The 27,866-nt window shown below is 48.3% G+C and overlaps 1 protein-coding gene and 2 long non-coding RNA genes across 5 annotated transcripts; 1 reads left to right on the forward strand and 2 right to left on the reverse strand.

Moving 5' to 3' along the window:
* Positions 1-423: 423 nt before the first annotated feature.
* On the reverse strand, positions 424-6,086 carry LOC120095023 (uncharacterized). The gene is made up of 3 exons (XR_005490010.2): positions 1,920-6,086; positions 1,308-1,401; positions 424-550 (listed from the first exon to the last, which is right to left on the reverse strand). It is a non-coding gene; the product is annotated as an uncharacterized LOC120095023 (long non-coding RNA).
* LOC134480750 (uncharacterized) lies at positions 2,081-17,359 on the forward strand. Its single transcript, XR_010055514.1, has 2 exons — positions 2,081-2,277; positions 16,696-17,359. It is a non-coding gene; the product is annotated as an uncharacterized LOC134480750 (long non-coding RNA).
* Mettl22 (methyltransferase 22, Kin17 lysine) lies at positions 10,644-27,699 on the reverse strand. 3 transcript variants are annotated; one of them, XM_039087050.2, is made up of 11 exons: positions 27,548-27,698; positions 24,133-24,268; positions 20,930-21,143; positions 19,700-19,740; positions 19,469-19,613; positions 18,224-18,295; positions 17,809-17,862; positions 16,756-16,836; positions 14,519-14,621; positions 12,357-12,525; positions 10,644-10,743 (listed from the first exon to the last, which is right to left on the reverse strand). In XM_039087050.2, the coding sequence occupies exons 2-11, from the start codon at positions 24,148-24,150 to the stop codon at positions 10,708-10,710; spliced, it is 933 nt and encodes a 310-aa protein (XP_038942978.1). In that variant the 5' UTR covers positions 24,151-24,268; positions 27,548-27,698; the 3' UTR covers positions 10,644-10,707. The 3 variants fall into 3 exon arrangements, 2 of the variants coding, with proteins under 2 accessions (XP_038942978.1, NP_001385486.1); NM_001398557.1 differs by having other exon boundaries at positions 20,930-21,292; positions 27,548-27,638; XR_010055132.1 differs by lacking the exons at positions 10,644-10,743; positions 12,357-12,525; positions 19,700-19,740 and having other exon boundaries at positions 14,562-14,621; positions 20,930-21,292; positions 27,548-27,699.
* Between the last annotated feature and the right edge of the window lie 167 nt (positions 27,700-27,866).

Genomic DNA, 27,866 nt, shown 5'->3' on the forward strand with positions numbered 1-27,866 from the left:
AGGAAGCTCTGAATGAGGCTAGTCAATATTGTGAGTCTTACCAGGGCCATCGGAATTATAATTTGTGTTCCTCAAAAATCAGATGACCTTGAGACAAGCACTTGAGGGCGTTATTTGATTCCCTAGCTAGTGACTGTGGAGGGGAACTGGGATCCCATTCCCTTGGGAATGTTGGGGCCAGTGTAGAGCACTCACTCCAGTCAAGGAGGCCATCAAGGAGGAAGGGAGCTGGAGGACTTCAGCTATGGCCCATTAACAAGAGCTACCCACTGGCTGATCATTCCTCAGCACTTCCACTGACCCTTCCAGTGGACAAAAAGAGCCCTTTGTTTGTTTTGATTTTGTGTGTGTGTGTGTGTGTGTGTGTGTGTGTGTGTGTGTGTGTATTGTATTGCTGCATCAAAATGCCACGCACAAGGCAACTTATAGAAGAAAGGATTTATTTCAGCTTAGGGTTTCAAAGGGACAGAAGTCCATCATGCCAAGGAAGCAAGGCAGTGAGAGGCTGGCATGGCAGCTGCAGCAGAAGGTTGAGAGGGTACATCCTCAACTGTGAGCAAGAAGCAGAGAGGACAAACTGGAAGTAAGGGGGACCTCTGATTCTTAAAGCCCCAGTGACAGCACTGTGTCACAACTGGGGACCAGGTGCTCATGTATCTGGGCCTGTGGGGGAGCAATCTCTGTAAGGCTTTTTCTAAGAATCTCCTGTCTCAAGTTTGTGTAAAGATTGCTCCCCATTTATTATCTTACGTGCAAAATAAAACTGATTGGCCAATAGCTGAGTAGAGGAGAGAATAGGGCTGGACTTCTCCTAGCCAGGAGAGGAGAGAAAAAGAGAGAAGAGAGCATTCTCCTTGTACAGAGGGTCTAGAGACACCATTGGGAAACACATGGAGCAGAGAGAGCCAAATGAAAAAAAAATGCATTCTTCTCAGGGATATTGGCTGGGAGGTAGCCAGATTATCTTAGAGGATTAGAGTAGATTAATAACTGCCCAGATATTAATGCTGTAAAGCTTATCAAATAAATCTTATAGGCTCTGTCTCATTTATTTGGGAGCTTGTCAGGATAAAGAAGAATTTCTACTTTTAAAATTACTTTAGCATGTGTGTGAGGATATACATGTGTGTGAGCATATACATGTGTGTGAGGCTATATATGTGTGTGAGGCTATACATGTGTGTGAGGATATACTTGTGTGTGAGGATATACTTGTGTGTGGATAAGCATGTGTGTGAGGCTAAGCATGTGTAGTTCAAAGACTGATGTCAGATGTCTTTCTGAATCACTCTTTACCTTAGTTTTACCTGCGGTTCAGGATGAAGCTCTCAGCTCCTTTTCCAGCACCATGTCTGTCTCCCTGCTGCTAAGTTCCCCACTATGTGGTCATGGACTAATCCTCTGAAACAGTAAGCAAGCTTTTGTTTAGAAGTAGCTTTGGTCATGGAGTCTTTTCACAGCAATGGAAAAATAACTAAGACACAGAGCTTTTCACTGAACCTGGAGCTTATTGATCTGGCCATTCTGATTGGCCATCAGGTCCGTGGGATCTGTCTCCATTCCCTAAGCACTGGGGTTATAGGCAAGCAGCATCACGGTGTTGGAGGATCTGAACTCAGGTCATCAGGCTTAGCAGCAGACACCTTTCTCTACCCACTCAGTGGTCTTGCTAGTCCTAGGATGAATTTTGAGCAACACAATGCCTCTGCCCTGGGGACACTCTGGGTGTCGCTATTACGATGCTGAGGGAAGGGAGTCACTCCACTGCCAATAGGTGGAGATGCTAAACATGATCAGTGTACAGGAAGCCCCGTAGCAGCCCAGCGTGATCCTGGGAAACCTGCTCCAGCCACACACCTCTAGTTTGAAAAGTAAAAATTCAAAGGTCCAGCTCACCAGTACTTGATAAGCTGACTCACCTTGATGAAGCTTTAACCTCTCTGAGCCTCAGTTTTTTCATCTGTAGGATGGGAATCAGAACCATAGCACTGCTCCATAGAGCTGTATCAGGGATTTAAAGAGTTCTGAATGAAGCATCTTACCTAGGGATGGAACAGCTGGGCTGGGTGAGCACAGCCAGAAACAGAGGAGTGGGAGGATTCCCATCTTGTGATTCTTCTAACTCCTCCCTGAGTGTTTGCCCTTCCCCTGGAACATTTAGGTGTGTGTTGTCATAGAAACCTTTCAGTGATAATGCTCTTAAGAACTTGGCAGGTTTTTTTCTGTCCCCAAAATAACCCACCTCATCAATCAAGAACGCTCAGGCAAAGCAGTTAGGTAAGTGAGCTCGTTTTACCATCATTAACTTCTGAGTGAGGCACCTACCTGGGGAATTTCCACCACCCAGAATAGGCAGTTAATAGAAATGAAGCAGGTGATGATGATGATTCTTAGGTTCTTGTCTATTGTGTGGCAAAACACCATGACCAAGGCAACGTATAAAATAAAGCATTTAATTGAAGGAATCACAGATCCAGAGGGTGAGTCCATGACCATCATGGTGGGGAGCATGGCGGCAGGCAGGCAGGTATGGTGCTGGGGCACTAGCTCACATCTGATACACAAGCACAAGGTAGAGAGGGCAGTTGAGGGGAAGAGAGAAAGGGAGAGAGGGAGAGGATGGGAGAGGGGATGCTGGCATGGGATTTTGAGACCTCAAAGCTTGTCCCCAGTGACACATTTCCTCCAATAAGACCATATCTCCCAGTCCTTCCTGAATAGTCCAACAGCTGGGGACCAAGCATTCAAATGTAAGAGCCTATATGGGTCTATTCTCATTCAAACCAACATAATGCTGCTGATGGTGGTTGTGTGGTGTGTGGTGATTGTTGTTATGGTAATGCCAATGATTGTCACGATGATGGTTGTGTTGGTGACAGTGGTGATTAGGATAGTGATGGTGGTGGTGTAAGCTACCATGTCTTTAAGTCCTTCTGCTGCAGCTCACATGCTAGGTACTGTGGTACATTACCAAATGCAACCTTGACAAGGAAGTCCTGGAGGCCAGGGTGCTGACAGCAGAGGGATGTGTGTTGGGCTGGGCTTGAGTTTGGATGCCAGGAACCAAGCTGTAGTTACTGAGCACTTTCGCCTCTCAGGAAACCCCAGAGGAAAGGGACATGAGGGGAGAGCTCATTTTGTCTTTTGCCCTCGCATCCAAGCCACCAATTGCAGAGTCTTGTCCAGGTTACCATCTGCTTGTGAGACCTGGTTCAAGACACTGCAGCTCTAAACAAACGTGTGGGGAAACTCTGCTAATTAAGGCTGAAGTCTACCATTGACCAGAGAGGCTTGGCGCATAACAGGGGACTCTCTTCATTAGTGGGGTTCCTCCTTCTCTGACCATGTTTGGGAAGTTCTAAGCCCCCACATATGCTTCTACCTGAGGAGTGTTACATAGCCTCAATTAGATCACAGAAGCAGTTTCAGTTCTCCTGGTAAGAGCCTGTTCAGCCAGTACTTGAGAAGCCCAAAATGCTTCTCCATGCTAATGAGGCATTTTGGTGCTCTAAGTCCCCACCCAGTGACTTTTGCCCATCTTGGATGTTCCTACCTTCAGTCCCCCAAAACCTTATAAGCCTTGAATCACCCTAAGTAAAGTTGATCTGCCTGCTGATAGCTGGCCCTGGTGTGGTCATTCATTGTAAGAACTCACAGGGCTTCCAAATCCCCCTCTCCCCCGTTGTTTCCGTTTCCACTGCCTTCATGGACTGTGGGCTGTATAGGGGGACGACCCATGAGAGTGGAGAGACCCACGCAAAGGCTCTTACCTTTCAGCATTTATTTGTCACCTGAATCCCAAGGAAGTAAGAAAAAGGCTGGGACCAACCACATCTTTTCCTTGGCAGGACTAGCCCTTCTACTTATTCTAGGACAATGGCATGGCCAGATCTCCTGCCTGCTTGGCTCCGACCTCTTGCCTCTTTCCAAGGCAGCCAGAATGAGGAAAACACTGCACTTTGGCTTTCCAGACCACAGACCTAGGTTTAGACTACTTACTTGCTATTTCTGGGCCCAGATGACCTTGGTTAGCCCATGCAGGTCTACGAGCCTTGGCTTATGGGCATCTTAAATGGGTATAGAGTGTGGGGATGTAGCTTAGAGCTAGTGCATTGCTTAATCTGTATAAAGCCATGGGTGCCATGCCCAGCACTGCCAGAAAGAAAATGGGTAATGAGTTATAATACTCAGATAACTGAGACCAACGGTCGGTAAATGCTTGGATACAGGAGTAGCTGAGTGCTAAGGTACACAGAACTAGTGTCCCACAACTGTACGATATGATCGTGCCCCTGAAGATCTCTCAAGAGTCCTTGGGGACTCCCTTCCGAGTGGTTGTCAAGGTCGAAACCTCCAGATGCCGGTCTCATGCACCCCATTGCTGATTCTTGAAGTTAGGATGCCACCTCGTGGTAAGAATTGTTCCAGGCGCCAGCAGGAATACAGTTGTTCTCCAGCCTTGGATCATAGTGGGAGGAGTCTCCTCTCCAAGAGTCTTTTCCTGGTGATTGGGAAGGTGGGATCAAGAACAAGTCGAGGACTGCAGTTCTGTTGCCTCGAATCCAAAAAGCCCTGGCTTCTATCCCTAGCACCACATAAACTGGATGTGCTGGTGGGTCTATAATCCTAGCACTCAGGAGATGGAGGCAGGGGGATTATAACTTTAAGGTCATCTTCAGCTATCTAGTGAGTTCGAGGTCAGCTTGAGCTAGATGAGGCTGCCTTTAAAAATAAATGAGAGATAACATATATCAAACTCTTATTTTACCAATGAAGGACTAGACAGGAAAATGTTCACCAAAGGACATGAGAACCTAGGGATTTTTATAGTTAATGGGGGTTGGGGCAAACAATGAGGCACAAACACTATGAGACATAAACCCAGTAAATGTCCTAGTGGGCAAAAATCATGGTTTCCATGGGAACTATTGACCAATGCAGAAAACAACTCGTGGTCTTGGTTTTATGGTGTTGTAAAACTCACACATTCTAATAAAAAATGTATAAAACACTCTTGTTAAAGGTTTTGGTCTAAGGTTACCTTGCACCTCACTTCTGAGCATCCAGTCACCCTTAAGCTCCCTGACATTATGTACAGTTAACTGTAAAGTCCTGTCTCCACAGACCTGCTGTTAGGTTGAAAATACATCAACAGAAAACACTTTGTAACACCTAATTTGCCCAATACCCTAACACTGTAGCAAAACAGCATACTAATCACCCTGTGGCAAGCTGGGCTGGAATTCCGTTAAGGACCATATCATCAGATGCTCTGTTGAGTGTAGCTCCCTGGTGAGAGGTGGAAGCCCCTCCCCCATGTCCATGTAGTTCCTAGTCAAATACCCAGCACATACAGAGATTCTGATAGACATTCGCAGAATGATTGCTTACAGCGTCAGGCTGGGAGATGAATGCAAAAGCCAGTCCCCCCCAGGGGGTGTCTCTATCTCAGGCTGGCTTTGAACACCCTAAGTGACGGAGGAGAGTCCGTGTTAAATCATTGTACATAGTTTGTTGTTGCTGAGTACAGGATCTTGTAGGTCCAAATCCACCTGAGAACTGGTCTGCCAACTTCTTTCTTCGAGTCTTTCTGGAATCTTTAGGCCAAACTTGTTTTGTCTTTTCTAAATTGGCAACAGAGCCATATTTCAAAAAGAATGGTTGGTTTAAGCCACTTGCTTGAGTCTTGTCACTTGGGAGAGGGCTGCTTTGATGCCTGTGCAGTGAGTTTATACCTTCCTTTCCCACCCTGCGCAGGGTTTCCCTGCGGAGCTCTGGCTTTCTAGGAACTCACTATATAGATCAGGCTCACCTTGGAGTCAGAGATTTGCCTCCCAATATTTTATCATTTTAATCAGTTAAAAACAAAGCAAGGCGGGCTGGAGAGATGGCTCAGTGGTTAAGAGCACCCGACTGCTCTTCCAGAGGTCATGAGTTCAATTCCCAGCAACCACATGGTGGCTCACAACCATCTGTAAAGAGATCCGATGCCCTCTTCTGGTGTATCTGAAGACAGCTACAGTGTACTTATATATAATAAATAAATAAATCTTTAAAAAAAAAAAAAACAAAAAAAAAAAACAAAGCAAGGCTGGGAGGCTGGAGTGATGGCTCAGTGGTTAAGAGCACTATCCGCTCTTCCAGAGGACCCAGGTTGGGTTCCTGGCACATAACAGGATGTTTTGCAACTGTTTGTAAATCCAGCTCGAGGCACTGGATACCTTATTTGCCTCTGTGGGCACTGTATGCACACGGTGCTTAGCATGGATGCAGGAAAAACACTCAGACACATTAAAACAAAGCCACTTCAGAAACAACATACACCCACTATAACAAAATATGTGGCCTACGCCTTTAATCCCAACACTCTGGAGGCAGGAGCATACAGATCTCTGAGTTCGAGGCCAGCCTGGTCTACAGAGAGAGTTCCAGGACAGCCAAGGCTATACAGAGACCCTGGTCACAGTGACTTCAAAATAAGAACTAAAGGGAGCCAGAGAGAGAGAGAGAGAGAGAGAGAGAGAGAGAGAGAGAGAGCATTGGTATTACAGTTTCCTTGACTCTCTGTCTCTCTGTCTCTCTTTTTAAAGATTTATTTATTATATATAAGTACACTGAGGCTGTCTTCAGACACACCAGAAGAGGGCATCAGATCCCATTACAGATGGTTGTGAGCCACCATGTGGTTGCTGGGATTTGCACTCAGGACCTCTGGAAGAGCAGTCAGTGCTCTTAACCACTGAGCCATCTCTCCAGCCTTTTTTTTTTTTTTTTTTTCTTTTTTTTAAGATAGGGTATCTCTTTATGTTGTCCTGGCTGTCCTGAAATTCACAATGTTGACCAGGCTGGCTTCAAATACTCAGATATCCACTGATCTCTGCCTCCCAAGTACTGGGATTAAAGATGTGTATCACTGCTTCTCAACTTTCTTTTGGAACAGGGGATTAAACACGAGCCATTTCATTTAGTGAGTGCTTGCCTTCTATATAGGAGGCCATGATGCCAAATGGTGAAATGCATAGATCACACAAGTCAATTGTGTGCAAGCCAAGAACATTTTACACTAGCACAGTATCTGTCACCCACTGAAGTGTCCCCAGTGTCAGAACCTCAAATCACCCAATGAAGATCCTCACAGTACCCTGGAGAAAGGAGTCTTACTTCTTCACTGATGAATCTGATGCTAAAAGAGGCCTGGGCACTTGCCAGAGGCCACCTGGGTGGTAGGCAGGAGATCCAGGATGTGGACCTGAGTGTAGCCTATTAGATTTAGTATATATTAAGACAGGGTCTATTGTAGGCTGACCTTGAACTTGCTATGTGGCAGAGGCTGGCCTTGGTCTTCTAGTCTTCCTGTCTCCTTCTCTCAGATGCTGGGGTTGTAGGGGCAGGTATGTACATCACGCTCAGCTTATACATACATGTGTGTGTGTGTGTGTGTGTGTGTGTGTGTGTGTATGTATGTATGTATGTTTTGGGGTGGTTGCTGGTGGTATATGTGTTCATGTTGAGGCCAGACACAGAGGTCAACCTTGAGCATTGTTCCACAGGACAGTTCCTAGCAGGTTTTTCTTCTTTAAATTTTATCAATCTACTCTCTCCCCCCTTCTCCCTCTTTCTGTATGTATCCATGTATGTGGGCATACATGTGCCGTGCACGGCATGTATGTGGAAGTCAAGAGGACAACTTGCAGGAGTTGGGTGTCTCCTTCCACCATGTGGCTCCTTGGGGATTAAACTCAGCAAATCCAGGCACCTCTACCACTAAGTCATCTCACTGGTCCCTATCTTGTTCATTTTAATATTAAATATTTAATTTTTGTACATACAAATGCCTTGCCCACATACACACACGTACGTACGTATGTATGTATGTATGTATGTATGTATGTATGTATGTATGTATATGCAGCATATGTACACACTGCCTAAAGGAACCAGAAGAGGGAGAGGGCATCGGATCCCCTAGAACTAGAGTTATGGAAGGTTGAGAGATGTTGGGAATCCAATCTAGGTCCTCTGCACGAGCAGCCAGTGATCTTAGCTGCTGAGCCATCTCCCTAACCTTGTTTTTTTGAAATGGTCTCTCACTGGCCTGAAACTCAACAAGCAGGCTAGGCTGTCTGGCCCGTGAGCCCCAAACATCCTTGCACCTCTGCTTCCTCAGACCTGGGCTTACAGGTGAGTGCCACTGTGCCTGGGGACCAAACTCAGGTCCTCATGCTTAAGTATTACTGACTGAGCCTTCATTGCTATTGAAACAGGGTCTCATGCAGCACGGGGTAGCCTTGGACTTACTCTACAGTCAACGTTGACCCTGAATTGCTGATTATCTCCCCTCCACCTTTCCCCAGTGCTTGGATTAAAGACATGTGCCCAGTTTTACGCAGTGCTGGAGACTAAACTCAGGGCTTCATGCATGACAGGCAAGCATTCTAGAAACTGACTCAAATCCCAAGCCCTGAGTGTGTCTGTACCCAGGAGTGACACACTACAGTCTCGGTGTTGCCCACATGCTCTGGACCAGCATCATGGACCGCTTTGTGGGCAGAGTTAATTGCTGAGTGAGACCCTGTCTCGGAACCAGGTTTGCAATGGTCGCATCTGGACCCCTGCTGATTCTGGTCTGAGAAGCTGGTGGGGAGCAGAGGGATACAGCACCATGCTTTGCTGATTCGAACAAGCTTTCTGTTCAGGCCATGGTTGAGCAGCCAGGTCATCTCCTCGAGCCATATATTTCTCAGGGAACGTCAGAACATGTCAAGAAAGAATTGAGTCCAATGACCTGGGTTAATTACCTAGCATGTATCTCAATGGTTTGATGACTCTGAAATATCACTGCAAGTGAGCTCTGGCAGAGGCTGTAAAACAGAAGCTGGACTAGGATGGGAAGTTCTCATAGCGCAGTGAATTACAGCAAAGATGAATTCTGAGCTGTGCCAGGAAGAAGCTCTTAGGACAGCCTAGACATAAAAGTGGCCTGCCCTTGGGGGCTAAGTGAGGAAGCTGAGGGCAGCCTATTGCTTGGGGTTAGGGAATTCACTCACTGGGCCTCCTCTCTGACCCTTTGTTTTTAGAGATGGGGTTTCTCTGTGTAGCCCTGAAGGCTGGTCTCAAATTCACATAGATCCACTTGCCACTGTCTCCCGAGTACTGGGATTAAAAGTGTGTGCCACCATGCCTGGCCCTTTGTGAGGGTGGTCTTGAAGAACATTTTATCTTAGAGGGAGAAACTGGTGTGTTTTATGGTATATGTACTTGTTAGTATGGTAGATGTTCACCTGCACACACATGTGTGCACATCTATGTCAATGACTGTGGAGGCCACAGGTTGAAGCTGGGTCTTTCCTCTGTTGATCTCTACCTTTATAGCCTCTCTCTGAACCTGAAGCTCACGGAGTTGGCCAATTGGCTGGCCAATGAGCTTCTGCCGGTCTTCCTCAGTGTCCACTCAATACCTGTAGGGCAGAGGTTGCTATCAGGCATCTTCCTCAGTTGCTTCCACCTCGTTTTGAGATAAGGACTCTCGCAGAACCTGGCACTTACTTGTTTGTCTTGGTTGGATGGCCCATGAGTTCCAGGTATCTGCCCGTCGTCTTCGCCTGCCCCTGCTCCCCTGTGCAGGCTGTGCCTAGATTTTATTATGTAGGTGTTGGAGATTTGAACTCAGGTCCTCATGCTCTGCTATAAGCAGTCATTGCAGCAGTCCAACCTTCAACTTTCATTCTCCTGCTTCAACCTGAGTGTCTTGACCGTGGCACAACTGATCTCCACAACACAAGTACCATTTGGTCCTTGGAACCCGGCATGCAGACACCACTATCTATCAAAACGACAAAGACCTAACCCACCACAGTCCATAGTTCTGAGACAGTGCCAACCTTGCCTTTTGGTTTCTGTACATCCGCTTCTGACTGTTCTTGCTAATGGAGGTGTGTCAACACAGGATGTGGCTTTTATGCTTAAAGACTCAGGACTGTACTTGGGTTCAGAAAACTTGCTGTAGTCACTGGCTGGCTAATTATCCATGCCAGGATTTCTCTGTGTAGCCCTCCTTGGGTGTCCTAGAACTCACTCTGTACCAAGCTGGCCTCAAATCCAGAGATGCTGCTGCCTGTGCTTCGTGAGCACTGGGATTTAGGATGCAGCAGCACGCCGTGTCCAGCAGTCTTCCCTCGTGTCCTTTACACCGGCATTACAGCCACGCACTGCCACATCCATTGTATGTGGTGCTAGGGAGAAATTCAGGGGTGCTGTGTATCTGCTAGACAAGCACCCCACCAACTGAGCTACATCTCGGCCCACCTCTATGTAGTTTTCAACGGAACCCAGGATCTCACGCATGCTGGGCGAGTGGCTAGTCCTGGGAGCAGAGGGAGCATGAAAGTGATGGCAGAGCCATGGCCCTCCCTGGGGAGTACACTGTGGAAATAACCAGAGCAGATAGACGGCGTTTGCTTACTCTGACCAAGTGGCTCGGGAGCACTTAGGAGCTGTGTGACAGTGGGAGAGAGCTAAGCCACCACGCTCTGAGCAATTAACTTTTGGGCTATTGTTATAGGCAGTGATGGGCCCCAGGAACCAGTTAGGGTCAAGCAAGGGCCACTCACTGTATTTAAAATGACAGCATCTCAGGGGCAAGATGGCTGAGGGTTTGTCTTTATTTGAAATACATTAAGATAATAGTCAAGAGGTCACAGAGGTGACTCATGCTGCTGGCTCGACCACAATCTTCCAGAGCTCCTGTAACAGAAACGAGAGAGTCTGAGGCTTCACAAAGCAGAGCCATACCACACCAGGGCAGGGCCAGGAGCTACTCCTTCCTGTCTTTGAGACTCTGGCCATTATACGGTGGCACAGTGGCTGGGTAGACCAATCTGGAACTAGCTACAGGATACTGGTTTGTCACATTGTCACAAGAGACAGGAATGGCAGCAAGTGGCCAGTCTTGCCATTTGGGGGCCTTAAGCACTGCAGTCTGCAGTACTCTACTTCCTAAGAAGGAACACAGGAAGCAGTGTGAGGAAGCTGGCCCTCTCCTGAGGACAAGGCCTGAGCTCCACAACCAAAAGGCAAAGGACACGAGATGCCAGATGGACTTCTGTGGACCCAGCTCCTGGTAATTTTCAGGGTAATTTTGGGTTTTCAGATTTACTCTAAGTGCTGGGTTTAGAAGCTGTAATAGCACGCGCTTTTGCTCTAAGATGCCATCCGACCCAGATCTGCCAGTTCCTGGCTGAGTGTGCTAAGACAGGGGACAAAGGTATGTGGCACTGACACATGCTGGCTACAACTGCAGCAGGATTATCAAGAGCTTAGTATGAGCCTTCGTGCTTGGCCAGAGGGGCAAGACTTCTTAGAGCAAATGTGACCATTAGCATCATGGTTAAAACCTTCAATCTGACAGGATCTACAATCACTGAGACAACCTCTGTGCGTGTCTATGGCAGAGTTTCTAGATTGGTAAACTAAGGTGGGAAGGCTCGTCCTGTACGTGGGTGGTGCTGTCCCAAGGGCTGGCCCTTGACTTGGTAAAAAGGAAAAAGGAACCGAGCGGCGTCAGTATCCACTCTCTGCTCTGACTGTGGATTAAGTCAGCAGCTGCTCTCACTCCTGCAGCTCTCATCCCGACTGTGAAGGGCTGCCCTCAAGGTGGGAGCCAGGTCAAAGTCCCCTTCCTCATGGTGAGGTCCTACCGTCCTCAGCACTCCAGATCCTTCCCTCTGACTTCCTGCTCCCCAACGACCCTCTGCCCTGTGCTGGTTTGAATTGGGAACGTCTCCCACAAGCTCATGTGTCTGAACACTTGGTTCCCATCTGGACACCCTGGTTAGGAAGCCTGTGAAGCCTTTAGGAGGTAGAGCCTTGCAGGAGGAAGAGGAAATGGGTCACTGTGTACAGGGTAGTCCTACTTCCTGTTCCCTGCTTCCTGAGACTAGACACAATGTGACCAGCTGCCACCTTCTCCTGTGGCCTAGTCTTCCCCGTCATGACGACTGTACCCTCTGGATATGAGCCAGAATAAGGCTGCTTTCTGGAGTTGCTTTGGCTACCCATGTCGCTTCAGTAGGGGGAGAGTAACTGGTGCTGCCCCCACCCCCACGCCTTCCTCTGGCGTCTTAACTGCCGTAGAGAACATGAGACTTAGTCACAGAGCTGCTGTGACCATGTGGCTGCTGAGAACAGGTTAACACCCCCTCCCCACCTTCAGAGATCACAGGGTTAGGCCTGCAGCTCCCCCGACCCTTGCTCCCCCTCAGAGATCGCAGGCCTAACCCCGTGGGGCAGACCGTAGATGGGAAGGTAGGCCTGCCCCACTGCTTTGCTTCCCACCACCCTCATGGGGCTGCATCTACCAGCTGCTGGATGCGCTCATAGCCGAGCAGCTGCGGGAAGGAGGTCTCTACAGGCTCCACCAGGAAGCGCAGTCGGCCATCAGCCAGCTTCTCCAGTGAGTCCAGGGAGGCACGGAAGTGATCGTAGGCTTCACACGTGACGTCCAAGTGTCTCAGTGTGAAGTTGAACCTGTGGATGGACCAGCAACAGCACACACATCATGGCCAGAAGAGCTCAGCTCCATCCTCACAGCTTGCTTCCTGCTCAGTGCATGATCTTGGGGCTGCCTTAGGTGTCTACGCTGCTCGCATCGCCAGACCGGCTACTGGCTCTGCTTCACAGATCCACATTATGGGAAGCTGACCTCAGCTGCCAAGATGGCACTCTGGGTACCAGTTCCTGCAAATGGATTCTGGGTGGATCTGCTGGCTGCGTGCTGAGGACTGGGCATGATTATGGGATTGGGAAACACCAGGCTGTGGCAGAGGGAGACACTGAACACACTGGGAACAAAGGCAGAGATGAGAGATGAGAGAGAGAGAGAGATGGGGGGCGTAGGGAGGAGGAAGAAAGACGGGGGAGGGGGAGGGGGAGGGGGAGGGGAAGGGAGGAGGAAGGGAAGGGAAGGGGAGGAGAAGGGAGGGGGAGGGGAAGGGAGGGAGAGAGGGAGGTAGCGCACACAGAGTTCTCTGGCACCACCATTTGTACCTTTGGACAGCAGAATCTGTAAAACAATTTACATTACATTCACCTTCTCCATTTGTCTCTCTTTTCTTTTTTTCTTCACATGTGTATGTAGCATACATGTGTGTGTTTCTATGTGTGTGTTTTCATGTGTTTATAGGGTATGTCTGTGAGTGTGTAAGTGTGGAGCCCAGAGGTTGGCATTCTCTTTTACCTTCTATGTTGACACAAGGCCTGCCTTGCACTTGCACCCAGGCTTGAGACCTGGAGGCCACCACACCTGCTGGCATTTTGATGGGTGCTGGGATGCTCATCCTTGTCTAACTAGTGTTCCACCTGCTGAACCAGCTCCATGACCCCTCCCTCCCTCCCTCCCTCCCTCCCTCCCTCCCTCCCTCCCTCCCTCCCTCCCTCCCTCCCTCCCTTCCTTCCTTCCTCAAATCTTTTATTGTGAAAAATCTCAAACATTCAAGCAATGGAGAACTGTGTAACCAGTTGCCACAGCCAGCTTCAGCCATTGCTGATTCTGGGCCACTCTGTCTCCCATTTTCCCAGAGTCCCTCCCATCTCACTCATTAACAAGCAAATGCCAGATGCCCCAGCAATTCTCCAGCAAATGTCTGCACATGTCTGGAAAAGATAACGATTCTTTCTTCAAAATGAAATTAACAACTTTTTGTTTGGTTCTTGTTTTTTGAGACAGGGTCTTTTGGCTGGTAATTTATTGGCCTGAAATTTACTATGTAGCTGAGGCTGGCCTGGAGCTCCCGACCCTCCGGTGCCATCTCCCAAGTGCCCAGCCAACTCTTTAAACATCATTTATAGAATTCAGGTTTTCCTGTCTGCCCCAAGTCTCTTGTTTACAAACTGTAGAGGGGGAATCAAGACAAGGGCCTCTCCTTCTTCTGGTCACTGTGTCTGAAGGAGAAGCCTGGTATAAACAAGCTGGGATGACAGCCCAAGGTTTAGCTCTGACTGAAAATCTGGTGTGGGAGCAGCAAAGCCAAAGTCAGGAGATGTTGTGCAGGGCCTAACACACGACACAAGGGCTGTGAGGGAATGCGTGGCTTCACAAGAGAACCCTCCTTCCTATTTTTATCACTAACCATTTCAACTTTTCATTTTTAAGTTTTGTGGAAGACACAGGAACACAGAAAACATCTTTCTCATAGAAAAACAGTAAAAGTGATGCTAACAACAGCAGGCCTTAACAACAACAGCCTGTGGGAGACAGCAGGAAGCAGGGCCAGTGGCCAGGGTACTGGCCTCAGGCAGGTCCCCTCCTGACACCATCTCACTGTGGCTTTGAGACCATCACCCTGATGTCTCACAACCTCCCTGCTCCATCTAACAATAGAGTCCAACAAAGACTAAAAGAGGGGAGGGAGAGGAGGGAAGTCCCAGGCCGGCACACAGTAGGCGTATGACACACACAGTGACTGCAGCCATACCGCAGTGAGGGATGTGAGGGGTGCAGCCGCGGGGCAGCATAGCTCACCTTTTTTCCACTGACAAGATGGCGGTGCAGGCATTTTTCAGTCTGTGGACGAGTCGGGAGAATGTGTGAAACAGAGCATTGGTTAAGTCATCATCATAGAACACTGTGGAAAGAAGGGGTTAGGAAAAAGTGAACTTTTGGGGGAGATCCATTCAAAGCCAGTCATGGAGCCACCACAGAGTGGCTCCTTCTCACCACAAGCAATAGCTTCTGAGGAGGAATGTTGTGGACAGGTGCTTCTAGGGTGTCTCTAAGAGCTCTCTGAGAGTGAGGCTCCTTCTCCTTAAGTCCTGCCTAGAATCTCTCACAAAATGCTGCTGTGAGCTGTTCTACATGGCAGGCCACAGAAAATCAGAGCCAGCCTCTTCACGGTTGGACAGTTTGCTGAGACACTCAGAAGGGCGAGGATGGAGCATGCATGAATATTATGGTCTTCCTAGAATGCATGTGTGTGTGTGCATGTGTATATATGTGTGTGCGTGTCTGTGTATGTGTGTCTGTGTGTGTGTCTGTGTGTGTATATGTGTGCATGTGTGTGTATATGTGTGTGCGTGTGTGTGTGTCTGTGTGTGTATATGTGTGTGCGTGTGTATGTGTGTGTGTCTGTGTGTGTATATGTGTGTGCGTGTGTATGTGTGTGTATATGTGTGTGCATGTGTGTCTGTGTGTGTATATGTGTGTGCGTGTGTATGTGTCTGTGTATATGTGTGTGCATGTGTGTGTGCATGTGTGTGTCTGTGTGTGTATATGTGTGCATGTGTGTGTATATGTGTGTGAGTGTATATGTGTGTGCATGTGTGTGTCTGTGTGTGTATATGTGTGTGTGTGTATGTGTGTGCATGTGTGTGTGTGTCTGTGTGTGTATATGTGTGTGCGTGTGTATGTGTCTGTGTGTGTATATGTGTGTGCATGTGTGTGTGTGTTTGTGCGCTCGTGTGTGTGTTTTACGTGTCTGGGCCTGAAGTGACCTTCACTGCAATGGACACAGGTCTTCATCAATTCTGCTGTGAACTGACAGGCTTACAAAATAGGAGCTTGGTAAGTTGGGGGTAGTGACTCTGAGGGCACACAGAGGGCCACTGTTTGTCAGTAAATAACTCCCACCAAACTCATCTTCTTTATTGAGATGAAGTTGAAAGAACCATTCTCTGGCTGCTGGTGCCTCCCTCTGCAGGGCAGGTGCTAAACTGATACCCCCCCTGAAGAAATCACTCCGAGGAGGCCAGGGGTTGGGGCTCCCTGCAAACACCAGGGCTGGCAGAGTAACGACCCATGTGAGCAAGAAGGACATCCAGTTCATCAGGACTTAGTTAGCTGGTGTTGGTTCAGATGTATAAGTCTGTCACTGGGCAGGTTGTTTTAGACATATTTCTTTTTAAAAAGATTTATTGGGGGCTGGAGAGATGGCTCAGCGGTTAAGAGCACTGACTGCTCTTCCAGAGGTACTGAGTTCAATTCCCAGCAACCACATGGTGGCTCACAACCATCTGTAATGGGATCCAATACCTTGTTCTGGTGTGTCTGAAGATAGCTATAGTGTACTCATATAAATAAAATAAATAAATCTTTAAAAAAAAGATTTATTTATTTTATGTATGAGTACACTGTCACGCTCTTCAGACACACCAGAAGAAGGCATCGAATTTGATTACAGATAGTTTTGAGCCACCATGTGGTTGCTGGGAATTGAACTCGGGACTTGTGGAAGAACAGTCAGTGCTCTTAACCACTGAGCCATCTCTCCAACCATACTTAGATATACTTAAGTACAGTAAAACTTTGGGAAAAGGTCTCCTGGTGGCAATTATCTCAATAAAGCTTAAGGTCTGACTGCATCAAAATTCCTCTGCAAAGGACATGTGATCTCTTCCATAAAAATGGGTTCTCTACCTTCAGAGCTTACAGGAGGATCTGGGGTGGTCTAGGTCATTCCAGATGCCATCAAGCTACTAAGTATATGTGCCATCTCTCTATTGACTGAGAAACAAAATTGAAGATAAAGTCTAGGGAGGGAAAGTCCTGGACAGACAAAATACTCTGGGGGATTCCGTGTGGCCTGGCCCTACAGATAGCAAAGATCACTGGGCTGTTAACTACATCCAGACTCCTGGGTGGAAAATAAGTGTCTATCCCAGAACGTTTAACATTCCTGCTTTCCCCTGTATCGCCTACCCCAGGGGATGCTGTGACACACACAGGTGATGACAAGGACACAGGATGACAGAGGGCCGTCTCACCTTCAGCTGCAAGCAGCACAGTGGTGTGGTCATACAGGTCAGCGATTTCTTCTTCTGACCAGCTGAAGGGGACTTTGGGATCTACCAAAGAAGAGAAGACTGAGTGGCCTGTTCCTTCCTGTGCTGGCCACCAGCTCTTACTGCAAACTGACTGAAGGAAGCTTTGGGGCAAGAGACCAGGCTGAGCTGTGTGTGGTGGTACACCCTGGTAGTTCCAGCACTCAGCAGATCTGGGAGTGCCGGGTCAGACGTGCCTACTAATGAGGCTTTGTTGCACAAAAGAAAGAAGGAAGGAAGGGAGGGATGGAGGACAGGGAGGTGGGGGGTGGAGGATGAGGGCTGGGTCTGAAGACAGGTTGACTTGTACCTAGGGACAGCCACCCAGGTAAAGGGTACCTCCCACCAGTGAGGGGCAAGTAGGTTCTCTCCTCACTTGCCCCTTCTCAGAAGCCCTGTGAGAACATTATCTGTCAATCACCATCCCAACCTACTCACTGTGTGACACCAGGAAACTGGTCAAGTCACTCTGAATTTCAGTGTTTATGTCTACAGAAAGGTTACTAAAACTTCTCTCAGAAGATGTCTGGGAAGGCCAAGGGTCAAAGGGTCATTGTACAGTGTGCTTGGCAGGGGACAGGCACTTAGAGTTTCCTCACTGATGGGGGGGTGGGGGTGGGGGTGGGGGGCAGGAGGGGGAAGAAACTGCTGTATCAAGCATCAGGTATGACTTCGTCTGTGAAGGATTTAGAAACTCTTGCAGCCACTCACTATGCTTTCTGGGAAGCAGTTTAGGCCCAGGTCACTGACCTGGGATTGTGCCCTGGCCTCTCTGAGTGCTGGTCTCTCTCTCCACTCCCACTCAGAACTGATTGCCCCACAGTGACCTGGGAGGTGTGTACAGCAGGCAGTCAAGGGCCCAGCAGCCTGTGGAGGCCTTCCACAAGATGTGGGGCTGTGGAGGTAGCCAGGACTCTGGCTCAATTAGGTCACAGAGCTGAGAGCTCTAGTGCCACAGAGGAGCCACTGAAGCAAGGGGACACAAGAGGCACACACCCGTGCAGAGGTCGTCCTTCATCCAGTCTAGCTCCTTGACCTTAACCACGCCACCTGCAAAAGCAGAGACAGAACTCGTGGACTGCACACAATGGGTATAAAAGTGCCCTGACTCCCCACCATCCTCAGCATCTGGGCAGGCACTGGGTTGGTGGATGGCTTAAGACTGTGTGATTATGGTAGTACTAATGGGGGAGCCGAATGCACAGAAGAGGGGCAGAACGCATGTCCGTCAGCCCTGGGATGTCAGGAAGGCTTCGCAGTGTCAGGGCAGGCCATCTATGCGCAGAAGCTGTGTTACACCAAGGAAATACCTGGCATCTTCCCTTCATCTGATGTGAGGGGAAGCTACCACCAACACTGGGCCTGCTGGGTGGTCCCCACTTGACCCCAACCCCCTGTTCCCAGCCCTCACCTCCAGTGGCAGCCAGGTGCCTGTTGAGGGCAACATTTCGTTGGCACATGGCCAAGAGGTCTGTGCCGACATCTGGAATGACAGAAGGGCATATCGTGACACATGGGTTATGACACCTGTCTCCGGCAGTTTTTCATGGCGAGCCATCACTAATGGCCAGTCATTTAAGGTGATGGCATCTATGGAAGCTGAATGGAGGATAAGTGACACACTCTGAGTTATCTTAGGAACTTCTCTGTGAGTCTGATGGAATTTCAAATTTAAATATTAAGGCAGGACTCATCAGATGAGGCGTTCACTGCTGCAGTTGACAATGGCAGACAGAACAGGATGGTTGGTGTGCGTGGCAAAGGGCTACACAGAATGGTGAGGTGACCTCCTTACTCAGTCATTTAGAATAACTGTTAAGGACATAGGAACATGATCTTAGAAAATACTTTTCAAGATTTTGGCTGGGTGTGTGTGTGTGCATGTATATGTGTATACGTGCATGTGTGTGTGCACCATTTATATTTATATAACTATTATAGAGATTTCAGTTATTCCTTAAGAGTATGCACTAAAGTGTGATGGGAAGATGGCTCCAAGGTTAAAATGTCACACTGTTTTTGCAGAGGACTCAAGTTTGGCCCTCAGTACCACAGGTGGCTCAAAACCAATGGTAATTCCAGCTCCAAGGTATCTTATGCCCTCTAGGGCACCTGTACTCACATGTACACACACACACACACACACACACACACACACACACACACACACAATACAATACAATGATGAGCTGGGCATGGTGGAACACACCTCTAATCCCAGCACTTAGGAGGCAGAGGCAGATATATCTCTGAGTTCAAGATCAGCCTGGTCTACACGGTAAGCTCCAGGTCAGCTGGGAAACATAGTGAGATTGTCTCAAAATTAAAAACAGAAAACAACCTTTTTTAAAAAATAGAATATAAGGCCTAGAGAGATGGCTCAGTGGTTAAGAGCACTGGCTGCTCTTCCAGAGGTCCTGAGTTCAATTCCCAGCAACCCATGGTGGCTCACGACCATCTGTAATGGGATATGGTGACTCCTTCTGGCATTCACGCAGGGAGAACACTGCAGACACTGGGGGGTGGAGAGAACCTGGGAAAGTTGGGGATATCAGGAGCAGCCAGTGTCTAGCCCCTGGTGACCTTGTTCATTTTTTCAAGCTGGTACAAATCATGGAGACCACCACTCCCTACTGTACAGATCAAGAGTTGTTACCTGTACAGTAAACGGTGTGGGCCATGGTGGCCGCCACGATGCTGGCGAGGCCTGTGCCTGCCCCAAGCTCTAGCACGGTGCATCCCTGGAAGAGATCCCTTCGGAACAGGATATAGTCTGCCAGGAGCAGGGCGCCCCGCCACACCTGCAGGAGAGGACAAAGCAGCACAGTTGAGTCAAGGCTCAGGAGAGACCCTCAGGGGCCACAGGAAGTGGACGGGGCCTACCCACCTGCTTGCCTACATCCTCCAGGGGCGTGGCCATGGTGTGCTCTGGACAGGATAGAAACCAAGAAAGAAGCGTCCATTGTGAAACGGAAGTAGACAGAAAACAGAGGTGGGGGTAACGTGTCAGTCTGCTCTCCAGGCTCGATGGGAGGCAGAGTTAAATGACCAAAAGAGAAGCAGAAACAGAACTGCACTGATAGATGGGAGCAGGTGGGGGCAGGTGGGGGCAGGTGGGGGCAGGGGGAAACTGACCAGACGTTTAGGTCACTGGGTGACTGCCATGTTCCCAGGGACCAAGGCACATCAGGTCTGAACCCAGCTAAAGTACACATCTATATCACATGACCTGAACGAACCTCCATTCTAAAACTGAAGTGTATGCACATGCTAATAATACATACAGCTCCTTCTACAGTATGTTCTTATGCCAACAACTGCACCAGGAGCCAACACAGTTAAGTTTCAATTAAAAAAAATTCATGAGAAGGGTGAGTAGTACACACTCTGAAGATCGACATATCCCGGAACAAGATTCTGATGGTGGTTAGGAGTGGAAACATGAGATGAAGGAGAAAAAGAGACCTTGCAAAGTACTGTCTGTGTATTAGAACTCGACATTAGAGCCCCTTTCTTGGGACTTCTCACCTCTCATCCTCCGTGCTCCCAGCTTCTGACCCATTTGATTGGCCACTCCAGGCTGCTGTGAACTGATACCTCCCTCCATTCAAACTCTGGCTACTGGATCTCCCATGGCTTCCTGTCTCCCCGGATCCAGCAAGCATCTCACAAACTCTGTCCTAAGCCACATACCAGGTGAGGGAGCAAGGGAGCTGAGGCAGGAGCGGGGAGCTTTCTGGAGGAAGCAGTATTTGAGCTAGGACCTGGGCAGTTAGGAAGGTGCTACAGAGCGGAGGTTGGTAGCAGAGAATGAACGCGCAGCCCAGCAGAGATCCAGAAGTGAGGAGAGTGCAGAAGGGTCTGAGGCTCAGTGCTGTTGAGAGGTGAGTGAGGACTGTGTCACCCAAGCTTTTAAGCTGGGTCATTTGTATTCTGTCCTGAGGGCAATGGGGAGCCTCTGAGGAGTCTCTAGGGGGAGATCTATAGGATTTGAAGACTGCTGGGTGTGGCACTGCCCGCTCCCAGCTCACTGAATTCAGAACTGATATCCACGGCTCTACTGTGCCCCGACAGCCTCTGTGACTGCCTTGGTGGCCACAGCACGACCTTTATTTACCTATTTTGATGATGCTGTAGGGGCAGCTCTCTCGTGCTTGGTCTCCCACGAGGTCATCTTCCTCCTGTTCTAGAATCATGGGGTGTACCTTGTCTCTTGCGGGCTCTGCTGGGTTGGGATCTGAAGCAGCCCGTGGTCTCCGCACCACATCCAGGTCCCCATCCTCGTCCAGGGGAACACTCAACCCTTCCTGGATGGTGTTGTCATCCTCAGCCTGGAGGGACAAATCCTCATGACTGTGGCCACTTCCCGACCCAGCAGGAGGCGTCTCCTCTGTGGAGACGGCTCTGGGACCATTGTCCTCAGCCCCTGAGTCTGTCCAAGAGTCCTGACTCCACAGGAGCTTGAACTGGGACAGGAAGACTGTAAGCGAGAAACACAGAGTGAGCAACACCAAGGCTGTCTGTCGTCCCCACCTCTGCTTTGAGAAGTCTGGGTGCCGACTAGGGATACTTTAGTTTTTCTTTGGAGAAAGGGTCCGTGTAGCCTAAGCTAGCCCCAAACTCATTATGTAGCCCAGGGTGACCTTCCGATCCTGATCTTGATTTTACAACCCAGTGTTTGGGTCATACACAAGCACCATGACACCCACTTTCATGTGTTGCTGGTGTTAAAAGTCAGGGCTGTGTGTGCTAAGCAAGCCCTCTACTAACTGAGCCACACACCCAGCTCAACTGGAGAGACTTGGAGAGGCCAGGTGGGGGCGAGCAGGCTAAGCAGCAGAGGCTGCTGCACTGAGCAGTGACCATCTGGGCAGCAGAAGCCACCAGAGCAGCAGCTCCTGATGGAGCAGCCTCTGCTGAGTGAGCACTCGTGTAGGCATCGGGCCTGAGTCACGTGACTAACTGCAGAGTTACTGTGAAGAGAGCACACTGGTTATCTCATAGACATGGACACTGAGGCTCAGGGTGAGTGAGCTTGCTAAGTGGCCAAGGCAGGATATGAATCCCATCTGCCTGGTGCTTCGTGTGCTTCTTAAGGATGCTAGGTCAAAAAACCCGAACCAGCCAGCCAACCAACCAACCAACCAACCAACCAACCAGACAACCAAACAAACACTTGGACTATCCCTCACCTCCAGGTGGCCAGAGAGTCAGAGGCAGGCTTCAGTATGAGTGCATGTACCAGGGGAGGTATGTCAGAAACAAAAGGAGCGAGGGGTTCAGCGTGGTATCAGGAGGCTGGGTCAGGCATCTGTCCACTCTGAGCTTCCACACTTGCATCCCAAGATTAAGGAATAATCTACCCCAGGCCAGCCAAGGCCAAGGCCAGTGTACAGAGGTGGCTCAGAGTCCCAGTCCTCTCTACCTCTGTTCCCTCTCCTGACTGTACGTCAGGCACAGCTCACTGCCATTGCCTTCTCACACTGAAAACATCACTGAGGAGCAGGGAACACGGGACGACCTGGTGACAGCCCTTGCTGTTGTGTGCAGCCATTTCCTGTTCCTGGGATGCTTTCCCTAGCTCTTTACACAGAGCCTTTCTAGCTGTCAGTGCCCAGTCAAGCGGCTCTGCTTCTGTATCACACCCAGTATCAGGTTGTCATCCACCCACCCACACGCCTACTCATCCACCCATGCATCTTACTTCTCCATCTACTCAGTCATCTACCCACGTATCCATTTATCTACTCTATTATCTATCATCTACTCACTTTCCCAACTACCCAGCATCTATTGCTCTATCTGCCCATCCATTCAGTCATCTTGCCCATTCATCTACTACTGCATCCAGCTACTTACCACCCATCTGTGTATCTGTCCATCTACCCATCCTGTCCATTCATTCATTTCATCCATCCATCCATCCATCCGTCTGTCCACCCATCTACTTACCCACCACCCATTCATGTATCAATTCGTCTATCTGCCCTGTCCATTCATTCATCTCATCCATTCATCTGTCCATCATCATCCACTCATCTACCCTCTTTTCATTGACCCATTTATCTATTCATTCATCTGACCCACCACCACCCACTAATCCATTCATCTATCCACCCACCCACCCGCTCAACAAACATGCACTGACCATCAACGGTGCTGGGGATACAAACCAGAATGTAGCATCTTAGGGACTTATATCTAGGGATTGTAGTGGCCAAACATTGAAGTAAACATGGTAATTACAGACTGTGAGGCCCCTGTCACTGACACAATAACACTTTATTTTGTATGGCATACAGTGGCACCATATAAGGGCCAGCCAATCTTTTCTTCAGCAGGTTAAGGAACAAGTATCGTAAGCTCTTTGGGCCATAGGATTTCTGCTGCAACTGCCTAACTGTCTGCGGTCATAAAGCACACAAACAAGCAGGCCCAGGTTTTGCCACACAGGCTGTAGTTTGTCAATGCCTGATATGATGTGTCATCTAACTGGGACAGTTATTGAAGGGGGTCGCAGAGATCATGGAGGAAGGATTATAGGCTGGGCACACTGGCTAGGAGAGGCCCAGGAGACGGCCACATGTTCCCTAGAACCATGGGGAACTGGTGGGGGATCCCTGTCAGGGCAGTGCTATGGTTGGGTTTGTATTTTCAAAAGCTATGCTTGGCTGCAAGATGCAGGAAGAGGAGTTAGGAAGCCTGTGCAGAAGAAAAGACAGGAAGCTGAGGGAGGAGGAACAGAGCCAGCCTGAGGCCTGGCACAGAGCTCTGGCCTCATTCCTGCAGGAACTGTGGGCTCTCTCACTTTTGCATGTCTGTACTAGTCAGGAGGTGACACTCAGCAGGTGCTCAGGAAAGCACAGGCACGTGCTCAGTGAAGGAAGGACTTAAGTGCCATGCTGAATGAAGGACACCTGATTCTCTAAAGAACACAAAACGTTGCTGCTGTTCTAGTTCCAACTGGATCGTGGAATTTTGTTTGTATGGTTTTGGTTTTTTGATGGAGGATAAAGAAAACATTTAATAGCGAAATCATAAAACCCAGTGTGAGATTCCACAGTTTCAGAATGGCTACTCTGTACAGACGTATATAAAATGGCTAACTGTATAGAGGTTGACTGAGACATATAGGCTTTTGGGTCTCATTAAATTTTGTAGGTGAATTTTGTTTTCTTTGTCCATTTTTTTTCAATAAAGCTTCAGTTTAAAAAGGTGGGGAGGGGTATAAGAATGACAGATAAACAACCCAGTCTTTCCCCAAAAGACATATGTGAAAAAGAGAAGGCAGCAAGCTGCTCCACGCAGCCTGGATCTTACCTGGCTGCCCCATGCCATTCAGCCGCACCATGAGGTGCCTCTGGTTGGGGGTGTACAGGTGGACATCTGACAGCACAGTGTCGCTTTTGAAGGTGACCTCATCCATGGCTGGGCCCATGTTATTTCTGGGATGCACCTAAGACAGAAGAGCAAGTCCAGGTGTCCAAGGGAACCCTGGAAGATCTTCCTGGATGACACCTTTCATACACACACACACACACACACACCCCAACACCTCTTCTGTGACTGAGGATTGTTCCAAGACTTTGCACCGGCTTGGCAAGCTCCCCATCGCTAAGCTGCACCTCCAGCCCTGTTTTTATTGTGAGATAGACTGGCCTTGACTGATTCTGTATTTCAGACAAGCTTGAGCTTGTGGTCTTAGTGGGATAACAGGCCTGTACTGCCTGCACTTTTCAAACAGCCAAGGAAGCTGGGGGAACAGCACAATAAGCAATCATACTGGATTGATGGTCATGTGCAGTTACAGTACCTATCTAATAATATATAGCACCCACTTAATAACAGGGAACATCTACCTATGAGTAATATAAATATCGAACCCAATACTATCTACTCAACAGTAGAGACCATCTACCTGGTAATGAGACCATCTATCTAACAGCAGAGATTGTCTGTTTAACAATAGAGGCCCAGCTAGGTGGTGGCGGCAGCACTCAGGCTGAGGCAGAGCTCTGTGATTTGGAGGCCAGCATAGTCTACAGAGTGAGTTCAGGACAGTCAGGGATACACAGAGAAACCGTGTCTCAAAACAAAACAAAAAAAAACAAACAAACAAAAAAATAGAGACCAAAATATAACATCTGTCTAATAACAGACCATATTCCTAATAATATCTATCAAATAATATATACCCATCAATCTAATAGAGACCATCTACCTAAGAGACCATTTATCTAATAGCGTATTATCTAGCAATCATCTATCAATACATATTATCTAGCTTATCTAGTAAAGCATATTACCTACTATCTATCCTATCTATCATCCTATCTGCCATCTATCTATCATCTATCATCTATCAATCATCTATCATCTATCTATTATCTATCTATCTATCTATTATCTATTTATCTATCATCTATCTATTATCAATCTATTATCTATCTATCATCTATCTATTATCTATCTATCATCTATCTATCTATTATCTATTTATCTATCTATCATCTATCTATTATCTATCATCTATCTATCTTTCTATATCTATCTATTATCTATCTATCTATCTCTATCTATCATCTATCTATCAATCATCTATCTATATCTATCATCTATCTATTATCTATCATCTATCAGTCATCTATCTATCTATCTATCTATCTATCTATCTATCTATCTATCTATCCAGGTTTCCTCCCTTGAACCCTCTAAGAATGAACTGCAGACAACTTGTCATTTTACTACTGAATTACTTCACTACCTGTCTCTGAGGAATACTTTCCTATACAACCACAATTAGAAAGCCATATCCAAGTCAGGATGGTTGCAAACAGGAAGGATTTCCTTCCAACAAGCTGTTCTACCTCATCACACAGCACTAATCAGTGGAAGTCTGAAGGCCTTGAGGCTGGGCAACTGGGTGTAAATTCTGGCCCCCACCGCTCAGCTATGGACCTTGGGGGTTAAATCACTTTCCCCTCTGAACCTGTTCTGCCCACCTTGCAGGAGTATGGGAGTGGGGAGAGGTGTGGGTAAAGCTCTGAGCAGAGTCCTTCAATCACAACAGGTGTAAACTGGCAGGTGACTTTGCCATGAGGAGGTTGGTTTCAAGTGTTTGACCCAAACCTGCCCTTATCCTCTGCCTACAGGGACAATTCCTACCTGGTTGGTGTGCTTACTAACTGTGTGTCATCCAACTCTTAGGGACCGCCATTGGTTTTCCAACTGGAAGATGGAAACATCTTAATTTTACTATCGTAATTCAGATGTCTTCATGCTCCAACTACCCCCAGCTGGAGCTCCTGTACATAAATGAGTGCCAGGGAATGGCAATGATACCAACCCAGAAAGTTCTGCTCCAAGCTTGCTTTATTTCCTTCATAAAATGATAAGCCAGCAAAAAAAATGCAAGCAGGTGTGAACTGGGGCTGGGAATCAAACCGATGCAAGATTTCATGTGAATGAAGTCAAGGAAGTACTCAGCCATCGGCAAAACCACTGGCAACAAAAACCAGACATGATTTAGGCAGAGGAAACAGCTTACCCCTAACCATCAAATGGTTCGAGGTAGACTGGCTCCCCTAGTTCTGAACGGAAGACAAGACTCCTGCCTATAGTGTTCTGGCTTTGTTTTTGGTCCAAAAATCTTCTCTGCCATTTTTGGGAGCATGAATAAGAGGACAGAATGTATTGTTATGGTGCGCACCTCAGAGAATGCATGCACACTGCTTTCTGTAAGTGGGAATTATATAAAGACCAAACTGTCTTATATATAGATGGAAAAAAAATTCACTACCAATTTCTAGTCGATTTCTTCCACTTAAAAATACCAGCTAAGCGGGTTTCCCAAAAAAATGTGGCCTGAGAGAGAAGACCACAAGCGGGTCATGAGTATCTCCTCTAAGAGTTTCACCTGGAAATCAGAATTCTGAAAAAAGGGCGGCATTCCTGCCTCTTTTGGGGCCTGTAAGGATTAAACAAGACCATCGTCCCTTTCAGGGATCAGTAGTAAACAGTAAGTGACTGTAAGATCGTGTTTATAGAAGTGTGCTGGGATGGTGGATAAAGACCTTGAGCCAGTTTCTCTACTTAGAGATAGCAGAGGCAGTTTCCACCAGAAAATGTCAGCTATGGAGAGGTGTCCAATTCTTCCTGGATACTGCTGAAAAGCAGACGCAGGTTACAGGCTGCAAATTCATTCCTGCGAGGGAGCTGGCAGGTCGTCTAGGCAACTCCAAGACGCTGGAGTTGGATTCCCACGAATTCTTTAAGGGCCCACAGCCACTATTATTCCCAAAACCAGTCTTCCGGGATCATGGGTTGAAAGAACTCCCCTCCTCCCTGGCAAGTGAGACGCACTCCCATTGGACAATCACAAATTAGGAGCTGGGAAAGGGAACGCTAGAAAGCTGGAGAATTCAGGGCCCAGAGGTGCAGGAAAAGGCTGACATGCGCGCAGGGCGGCGTCAGGGGCTCCAGGGATCTCCTCCCTTCTTGGGCAGTCGCTCTGATTTGTGGGCTAGCCACTGCACTCTGAAGAAACCAGTCACTGACCCGGCCTCTCCTTCCCCTCCGAATTCCACACCGAGTGGGGCTGCCTCACCCAGTACGGAATCCGACAAGTCCCAAACAGAGGGGGAACTGAGACTGAGGGAGGAATTGGGGTTCAGGCATCAAAGCCAAGATGCTCCCTGGCTTCGGCCCGGTCCCGCACCCTCTCCCGGGCGCTTACCAGCCATGACCCTGGTCTGAAGTCCCACGCGGAACCCTCGCCGTAGGGCTCAGGAAGCCGCCATGACGGACTGTCTGCGCAGGCGTGGCCCAAGTACTGGCTTGAATCACGCATGCGCTGCCGCGGCCGCTAGCTAACACCTGCTGCTTTCGCTCACAAGAGGCACAGCTGTCACCTCCTTGGATTGCTCATTTGGCCAGCCAGAGTGGGGACAGCTCTGCGCTTTGGTGTCAGGAATCCCTCCTGTAAAGAATTTAAATATGGCTAAGGATCTCAGTGGTGTAGAGAGCCCAGCACAGAAAAAAAAGTTAATTTGTTA

Source organism: Rattus norvegicus, chromosome 10 (assembly GCF_036323735.1).
Source record: "Rattus norvegicus strain BN/NHsdMcwi chromosome 10, GRCr8, whole genome shotgun sequence".
In the NCBI taxonomy this organism is placed as follows: Eukaryota; Metazoa; Chordata; class Mammalia; order Rodentia; family Muridae; genus Rattus; species Rattus norvegicus.

Coding starts and splice junctions, on each gene's coding strand:
- Mettl22 (NM_001398557.1), bottom strand. CDS start 24,250: ATGGGCCCAGCCATGGATGAGGTCACCTTCAAAAGCGACACTGTGCTG. Junction 21,293..24,132: donor GAATGGCATGGGGCAGCCAG/GTAAGATCCAGG, acceptor TCTCGCTTACAG/TCTTCCTGTCCCAGTTCAAG. Junction 16,837..17,808: donor GAAGGACGACCTCTGCACGG/GTGTGTGCCTCT, acceptor CTTCTTTGGTAG/ATCCCAAAGTCCCCTTCAGC.